Source organism: Haplochromis burtoni, unplaced genomic scaffold, assembly GCF_018398535.1.
Source record: "Haplochromis burtoni strain Fernald_Lab_line unplaced genomic scaffold, NCSU_Asbu1 Contig_1173, whole genome shotgun sequence".
Lineage (NCBI taxonomy): Eukaryota > Metazoa > Chordata > Actinopteri > Cichliformes > Cichlidae > Haplochromis > Haplochromis burtoni.
In genome coordinates this window covers 29,939-38,856 of record NW_024583534.1, presented here as the reverse complement: position 1 = coordinate 38,856, position 8,918 = coordinate 29,939, and the positions used below count along the sequence as shown (strand labels likewise).

At 39.3% G+C, this 8,918-nt stretch overlaps 1 protein-coding gene across 2 annotated transcripts in view; it reads right to left on the bottom strand.

The window, feature by feature from the left end:
• Positions 1-432: 432 nt before the first annotated feature.
• LOC102310350 (2-oxoglutarate dehydrogenase, mitochondrial) overlaps positions 433-8,918 on the bottom strand; it is a 22,358-nt gene continuing 13,872 nt past the window's right edge. For both annotated transcript variants that reach the window (XM_042216656.1, XM_005951970.3), the window contains 16 exons: positions 8,401-8,491; positions 7,360-7,539; positions 7,137-7,265; positions 6,625-6,804; positions 5,573-5,725; positions 4,916-5,018; positions 4,575-4,703; positions 4,327-4,477; positions 4,003-4,130; positions 3,644-3,822; positions 3,153-3,224; positions 2,330-2,455; positions 2,176-2,248; positions 1,933-2,096; positions 1,487-1,641; positions 433-1,132 (listed from right to left, as the gene is read on the bottom strand). In XM_042216656.1, the coding sequence (XP_042072590.1) occupies positions 1,117-1,132; positions 1,487-1,641; positions 1,933-2,096; positions 2,176-2,248; positions 2,330-2,455; positions 3,153-3,224; positions 3,644-3,822; positions 4,003-4,130; positions 4,327-4,477; positions 4,575-4,703; positions 4,916-5,018; positions 5,573-5,725; positions 6,625-6,804; positions 7,137-7,265; positions 7,360-7,539; positions 8,401-8,491 (2,029 nt within the window). In that variant the 3' untranslated portion in view covers positions 433-1,116. The remainder of the gene's footprint in view (positions 1,133-1,486; positions 1,642-1,932; positions 2,097-2,175; positions 2,249-2,329; positions 2,456-3,152; positions 3,225-3,643; positions 3,823-4,002; positions 4,131-4,326; positions 4,478-4,574; positions 4,704-4,915; positions 5,019-5,572; positions 5,726-6,624; positions 6,805-7,136; positions 7,266-7,359; positions 7,540-8,400; positions 8,492-8,918) is intronic.

The following is an 8,918-nucleotide window of genomic DNA, read 5'->3' as shown; positions in this document are numbered from 1 at the left end:
ACACACACACACACACACACACACACACATTAAAAAAAAGAGAACAATGCTGCCAATAACAATCACCTTTAACCTGGTTTACAGGTTTTTCTTTTTTGTTTACAGATGCCTTTTCCTCTTTTTGGGAGTAAATTAAACACAAAATATTTGTGAAGAACAGTGGAATGAGGCTGTGAGTTTATTCAACATTTAAAAGTCACAACATTAAACGTCTGCTGTGTGTTTGTGTACTGACATGGCCTCTAAATGATGTATGAGTTCTCACTCCTGTTTACTATAATATCACTGCTCATGATGCAATTCAATGTGTCCTGCAGGATGGCTGTAGCTTAGGTGGTAGGGTGATCCATTTACCATTCAAAATGTCAGGGGATCAAACCCGGAACCCCCCGGCCAAGGGCCCAAAGAAAACGAAAAGGGGGGGGAAAGGTTTTTTTTTTTAAAAAGCATTCGATAAATGTGCAAATAAATAAAAACTGATGACCATGAAGACAAAGACAGGTGACTATCAGTGAGCAGCAGTGTGCTACAAAAGAGTGAAGGTCAGAAGGAGTTGCACGGTGTCTTTGTAGCACTAGATAAAGCATATAAGTGCCAAGAGGAAATGTGATACTGTACTACAAAGTCAGGAATAGCAGAGAAATATGTGAGGCAAGTGCAGGACATGCAAGACAGTGGTGAGGTGTGTGGTAGAAGATGCAGATGGGTTCATGGTGGGACTGAGATTACATCAGGGATTGGCACTGAGCGCCTTCCTTTTTGTATTGGTCTTGGACAGGTTGACAGATGAGGTCAGGCTGTGTCTACTATGATGTTTGACATTATAGCCTGTAGTGAAAGTAGGTATCAGGGAAATGAGGGTCTGCAGAGGTATGCACTGGGGAGAAGAAGGTACATGAAGAATACATGTGTGTGAATTAGAAAGAGACAAGTGTAACAGTGAAGGTGGGTGAGTTTAAATATCTAGGGTCAACCGTCCAAAGCAAGACTGGTGAAGATAGGAGTGCACGTGGGGTGCAGTGAGTGGAGGCAAGTGTCAGGGGTGATGTATGACAGAAGGATAGCAGTAAGAATGAAAGGAAATGTTTAATAGATGGCAGACAGACCTGCTAAGTTTTATAGTTGGGTGGCACTAAAAAAAACAAAAACAAAAGGCAGAGTTGAACAGGATTAGAAATGATTATATCAGAGGGACGATAAATCAGGTATGATATGTGACAGAAGAATGGCAGCACAAATGAAAGGGAAGTTTTACAAGACTAGTAAGACCTGTTATGATGTATGGTTTGGGACACAACCAAAAAGACCAGAATGGACTCGATTAGATATATCAGAGGGACAGTTTAGATTGAGGGTTTAAAGACATAGTTAGTGAGACAAGCATGGTGGTTTAGACATGTGGAGACGAACAATAGTGAACATATTGGTAAATGGACTGGTATACTGCCCTGTCTTCAGGTGTACAGTCAGCTAAAGTCAAACTTACCAGATGGGGCGTGTGTGACCGATGGTGGTGCTGATGCGGGGCTTGACATAGTCATAGTAGCCGTGGTTTTTGTGCTCTTCTTGACACCAAACCAAATCTGCATTTGGATAGTGATCAGCCTCTTCTTTCACCAGATCAAAGGGGAATGGTGACAGCTGCCAAAAAAAGAAAGATGCCACAATGTAGTTGGAATGAACACTCAAGTTTCTGCTACTTTTGGTGTGGAAGTCTGTGCGGTGTTGCCTAACAAGGTGCTGTGATTGACTTAAGGCAGACAAATACTGCACACTATAAGGCCATGCCACCATTGTTTTACCTGTACGGCAGTGAAGTATGTGAAGTGTGAAATTGCCTTGACATTAGACTAAACAAGTCACTCCACAGTCTCAGATTCAGTTTCAGCTTTTTACAGACTTACACAACAGTTTTACCAAAACACTGATTACCTGCTCGATGCGTACAACAGCAATAGCTTCGTCCATGCCTCTGTTCTTGCGTTCCCGGGTCAGTTCATAGTAAATCTTGCCGGTGCAGAAAATTAGTCTCTTCACCTTCTCAGGGTTGGTGGCTGCATGCCCATTATCTGGGATTAGACGACTGAAATGTGTGCCTGCATGACAGAAATCATAAAAACAGAAAATAACCAAATATTTTAAAAGTTCTTTTGCACTTTTTTGATTTGTACTCACCTGGGAGCATATCATCAAAGCTGGACTTAACCTCAGGGTGGCGCAACAGCGACTTTGGAGTTAGTACTATGAGCTGCGATTAAAGACAGAGCATAGAACATGTTCATAATTTCAATTGACTCTTATCTTGCATGTTTTGGTATATATCTCTTACGGGCTTCCTGAAAGGCAGCAGGATCTGTCTGCGGAGAACGTGGAAGTAGTTTGCAGGAGTAGAGCAGTTCACAACAATCCAGTTACAGTCATAAAGCTGATACATGGCAAAGTCTTCAGACAGTTTCTGCCAACATACAATGACGTAAAAAAAACAAACAGAAATTACAATACAACATACAAAATTTTACGTGGAAGATTAAAAAAGATAAGAAAAGTATAGTCAACCTGATGACAAAATGCACACAATACAATTATTTAATTCAAAAATTCAAAAGAACAGAATTATTTGTTCCAATTATTTAATTTGTTTAGGTACTAAGGTAAATTAATCAAATAAAAAATATGACTCTGACAAAGACAGAAGAGGACGGAAAATTACTAATGAGTCCAAAGAAAAACAGAAAGATATTTTTGATTGTGGCAAAATACAAATCCAACCTGCACTGCATGTTCCACTCTGTCCTTAACATACGTAGTTACTGTGATGCCACCCATTGTTTTTGCTGTTGAAGCCTCTAGCTGAACTAAGTTTTTTAAAACCAGATGGGCTGATTAAGGACTGATATAACTGAGAAACATATCAACCATGACACAGGCTTACACTAAAGCATGCTCAAAATGCACAAAATGAACATAATGTTGTATGTTTACTTAGGTCATAGATTCCCTAGATAGACAGATTGTTTTTGGCTGTAGAGTTCCCCCTGCTGGCCATTAAAAAGAATGCTGATTTAACTTCTGAAATTCCTTCTCTTTTCAGACTTGAAAATCATTTACTTGACAGACTATGATTCCTTAATGACATTCTGACACAAACTCACAGGGAATACATCTGGGTCATCATTGCACATCTGTAGAAATCTTTCAGGGCGTGCAGATGAGTGCTCTGGACCCTGTGATGAAAACGAAATGGAAGCAATACAAATGTGATGCAGTTTTCTTTCCTGTAGTGTATTTAAGGTTTGTTTATATGTGATATTGCAGATCTCAAGTTTATTAGTAACACATAAGGCACTATGTATCCATATATGTCCTTTCATTTGCATCAAAATAATTTTGCTACCATGGACAGAATAAACATTTTGTTCCAGTACAACACAGTACCCCACAGTTTTACACAGAGACATAAGTGATTTGTGCTCTGACAGTGCAAGCCCATAGAATGGTATTAAAAATATAACAATTCGTAAAATCAAGAAGACATCAATACAAGGCAGGCGTTGCATTATAAGGTGGTAATACAATCCCAAACTCTGATGGTGAGACAAATCAAATTGAGATACATGTGGAATGTGGTAGATTAAATTCTTACCATTCCCTCCATGCCATGAGGAAGCAACAACACTATGCCATTCTGTCTGACCCACTTGGCCTGTCCCGAGCTGATAAACTGATCGATGATGCACTGGGCTGTATTGTGAAAGTCTCCAAACTGGGCCTCCCATAGAACCAGTGCATTGGGACTGGCCATAGCAAAGCCTAATTCAAAACCTGCACATGGGAGAGAAGAATGAAACGGAAGCCTTGATGTTGAAACATGCCAGCAAATTGAAAAGTGACACTTCAACTGTGAAATAGTGTACTTCAGGTACTGTGGGAGACAGAGAGGTAGGCAAAGAATCATGCAAAACGCACCAGATTTTGGTACTTTATTGTGTTTATGTTACCTACCCAGCACTGCATATTCAGATAGAGAGCTGTTACACACAGTGTAAGGAGCTTGATCAGGGGAGATATAATTCATTGGGATGCACATCCTTTTGTCAGTATTTTGGTCATGAAGAACATGGTGTCGATGGCTGTGAAATATAACCAGAAAAAAATGAGTGGTATGACTGAGTTTGTCCCTTTTTTTTAAATTCAGAGATAAGATGCAGGTGAAGAAATTAATACAAGCACAGGTCAAAGAGATTTAGATGCAATCACCTCTTGATATTTTATTCTTAGGAAGTTGGCTACATAAACATGTACATAGATGGTACATCTATTTCTTACCTGAACGTGCCCCTCTCCACATCCTGACCACTGAGACGCACATGGATTCCCTCCTTGAGCAGAGAGCCAAAGGCCATATACTCCCCTAGAGCCCAGTCACACAGTCGCTGGCTCACCATATTTGCACGTCCCTTTAGGATACGACTCAAGCCTACAACATGAACACCAATGCAGAAAATCCAGGTCTAAAACAGCTTGAAAGTACATTCAGTGGATCTTCATTTTTGTCACACGAGACATGAGGGCACCTCCATGTATAGCAAAATCCTGCACTGGGACAGATGCAGCAATGTTGCCAATGTGGCTGAGCGCTTGCTCGCTGATGCCAGTCGAAGGACAGGTCATACTTCTAGGCTGACCCTCCAGTGTGAAAAAGCCTAAATACACAGACACACAAAAGCATTAAAAGCAAGAGGCATGCATGGGATGCCCTTCTTGCCCAAGATTCAAAAATATTCTGTGTATTCAGTTGTATTCATTGTATTCTGTCTTAATTTATTGTGTTTGATGTTAATTTCTTGACAAAATAGGGAGTTAAAAAAACAACACACAGAAATGGTTTAGCTTCATTAACAACATGTAGTCGTACCGGGCCAGGGTGAATCTAGCCAGTGCTTGATGTGTAGGATCTTTTCATCTTTGGAGCGAGTATAAGCTTCCTCACAGATTTTGTCATAACTGGCTACTTCCTCCTGCAAGAGATCAATGCAAGTTGGGCATCTAATGAGAAAATTTAGTCTTTCTTTTTATCTTCATTGTGATTTTTAATCTAGTAACTGATAGCAACAGTATAAGTAAAATACTGGTGGCAGCCTCCTAGTAGACACACCTATGGTAATTACAAAATCCTAAGTGACTTCCTTCTCGAGTTTTAGCATTCACAAGATTTTCAGAAAACTTGAGGTTAGCTCTCTTGAATGGCTCACACTTTAACACTCAACCTGCTGAGAAGGTCCATTACGTCATATAGACTGGAGTTGACTGTCAGTGACAGCTGTCCACATGAGAAATCTGTGTGTTACTTGATCAGTCTCAAAGAATTAGCTGAGCTTTTTCATTCGGTATAAAATCCTGACAATGATCATCATCTTCGGACTGAGTAAGCTCAAGCTAAATGTGTGATAGAGTTTAAAACTGCAGCCAAAAATCAAATCCACTTGGAGGTCAGAAGAAGTTATATTGTGTCTTTGTCTACAATTTGCATGCTTCATAACCATCTACAGCACAGGTGTGCAGGTAGCTTTACCTCATATTCTTGAGTTGTGACGACTCCTTCATCAATGAGTTTTTCAACAAATTTCTGCAGGACTCCTTTCTGCTTCTTGATGCGCTTGTACATCAGCGGCTGTGTGAACATGGGCTCATCTATCTCATTATGTCCGTTCCGTCTGTAACACACCTGAGTGAAGAGGCAAATACTTATGTTTGTTTTTCTGATCACCTATTTGACCCTGTATGCTGTATGAAAATTTAGTATGTCAGTACTGACTGGCACACTTGTTGGCACAGTGCAGTAAAGTGACAGTCCATTTAAATGACACAGCTGATCCCACCATCTATCATTTTAATTAGTCTTTTGACTCTATTATTTTTTCTTCTACTGGCTCATTTCACATCCACACAGTATTGTTAAAGTCTAAGATAACTGGAAGATAAGTGAAGCAAATAGACGTAGCTTCTTTTAGCAACCAACTAATCCTTGAGATAGCAACAGGTATTCTAGCCTTTTCTGAATGCACCCTGAGAATGAATATTTCATTCTCCACAATTTCATTGTACATGTACAATGATAATAAAGGGCTATTCTATTCTATTCTATTCTATTCTATTCTATTCTATTCTATTCTATTCTATTCTATTTTTTGTTGCCATTAGGGTATCATCATGCTACACCTGATTGTAAACTACTACTACCCATTATTCTAAACTCCTCACTTTTAAAGTTTTTACCTTGATTTAGTTCATTTGTGTGTGTGTGTGTGTGTGTGTGTGTGTGTCTGTGTTTTTCTAAACTGCTTCTAACAAATGATCCCTTATTGGATTAATCAAAAATTGGACTGAATTGAATTAAACCGTCATGTTTCTAAGGTCAGATGGGGCTTAATGCCCTTTTTAGATGTTGGAAACATGCTTACTCCTACTTTATGCTTTGTTCACAGGTTTACTTTCATTATTTCGGGTTATAGTTAGTAAAAGTGTTTCCTGTTTTCAAAGTATTTTTTCTTAAATAACAGCAGTTTCAGTCAGGGTCATTTTACTTGGTGGTTAACAAAAATTTATAATAACGAGCATTTTTACCAGGTCTACAACGACATCTTTATGGAATGTGTTCCTCCATTCAGCTGCAACTTTGCACACATACATCACAGCCTCTGGATTATCTGCGTTAACGTGAAAGATGGGTGCATTGACCACTCGAGCTACATCGGTTGGGTACGGAGATGAACGAGCCACCCTGGGATCTGTCGTAAAACCAATCTATGTGGGCAAGAGTAACACACATGTATATTAAAACCAGTTACAGTTATGACACTGTGCTCATTTTAACTGCTGGAACTGCAATTGCAGCAATTCACACGCAGTGTTAAATACACAGTATTATGGTCAATTCAAAAGTACTTTTAGTGTATATTCAATAATCCATACTCCAGAAGCCTAGTTTTATCTGGGGAAAACTAATTCAGTTACAAAACCATTATTATTATTATAACCATTAAGTGATCTATTTGTTGAAATACCTGTCCATACCATAAACTTGATAACTGCTGAAAGAATTTTAAACGTAACAAACTGAATCGAACAGTCCATACCTGGTTGTTGACCACCACGTGTATTGTACCATGTGTGGTGTAGGATGGCAGGTCAGACAGGTGGAATGTCTCATACACTATACCCTGACCTGCAAATGCAGCATCGCCATGAAGGAGAATAGACATCACCTGCAAAATGATTCACCAAAATGCAAACATATTGGAAAACATCCACGGAGACATTGTCTTCTGTTTATATGGTAAAGAAAAAAATTCAACATACTCTCTTTCCCTCAGTGTCCCCACAGTAGAACTGCTCAGCTTTGGTCTTTCCCTGCACCACTGGATCAACGGCCTCCAAGTGGGAGGGGTTTGCCACGAGAGACAATGTCATGTACTTGTCACTGACCCGGTTCATCCTCCTGTGATACATCCCCAAGTGATATTTCACATCGCCAGAACCCTGAGAGCACAAAGTCAGATGCTGAACCTTTCATCTTTATTTATTTTTATTAATAACATATGTGCACATGTGCTATTCAATAGACGGCCTACACATTTTTAATATTGCAGGTGGAGCTAATGTTAACATTAATTTAATAACCCAACATAATAATCTGCTACTTTTATTGATCTATAAAAACATAGTAATATAGCACTTAATGTAATAAATTTATATTTTAGGAAGGTGCTGTGCCACTGCATGTTCCCCTTTTAGATATACCTCTGCATTCTGCAACCATCAGTCTACAGTTGAATTAATATGCTAGAGTTAAATACATGTGGCAGGTCACATATTTTAATAATTGCATGGCATACTGACATTGGCTTTTTAGCTTGTTCTTAACAGCTAACCTAACCAACGTACTTGTGTAAGTCATAATTGCAGTGAATGAGAACTGCTGAAAAGCTGAACGGGTGTCTTACTTTGTTTTTTTTCTCAGGTTTTGATTTGATTTGATTGCACTTTTGTTTGATTTTGATTACATAACATTTTCTTAATAACAGCTATCTTTCACCTCTCACCTCTGGGTTTACAGTTAGTACCACCTCTTTGCTGTCTCTGTGTGACAGATGGGGAGCACTACTAATTTGGACCCCACTTTTAACTGGACCCCATCATAGTTACTATTGATACATTCTGGTTGGAAAAAAGAGGCTTTCTCAGCTAAAGAGTGTCAATCATTTTTAAAGTTATTCATGTGCCTAAACACATTTTCCAAACATCAGTTGTTATCATTAACACAAGCACTGTCATAGTTATATTTTTTGTGTAAATCTGTTTCATTGCTCTTGACTAAATCTAACGAAATAATGTTCAAACCTCATCCGCAGCCTCTAACTTAGAGTCAAACTGACAAAAGATTTGCTCCAGCTCCTTCCGGATCACATTTGCCAGCACATTCAGTCTGCCTCTGAAGACACATAAGAGGAATAAAAACACTTCAATAAAGATACAGTAATTCTACCTTTGTAACACATTTCTGCACATTCCTAACAGAGATGCAACAGGTTTGAATTGGCTACCAGAGATGAGCTGAAGAGTTTAAATGAATTTGTGGCTCTCACTATTAGTGTAGACAATCACCTATATGAACAAAACAAGGAATGGAACGACAAGTCTCAGCCTTCCTCTGGCTGTAGTTCCCGTCCCAATTCTGCCCTTTGGTTCTCCCTGCCTTCCACTTCCAGCACAGCACTTAAAGCTCCTCTGTTCGCCATTCTGAGGGGCCAATGCAGCTCAGTCAGGCTATACTAGCACCTGAGGAATAGCAGCTGAGAACCAAGTTGAAGCTGTCTTTTTTGTGGTCAGTCTGGTCATTTTGTACTTGAACTTGCCCA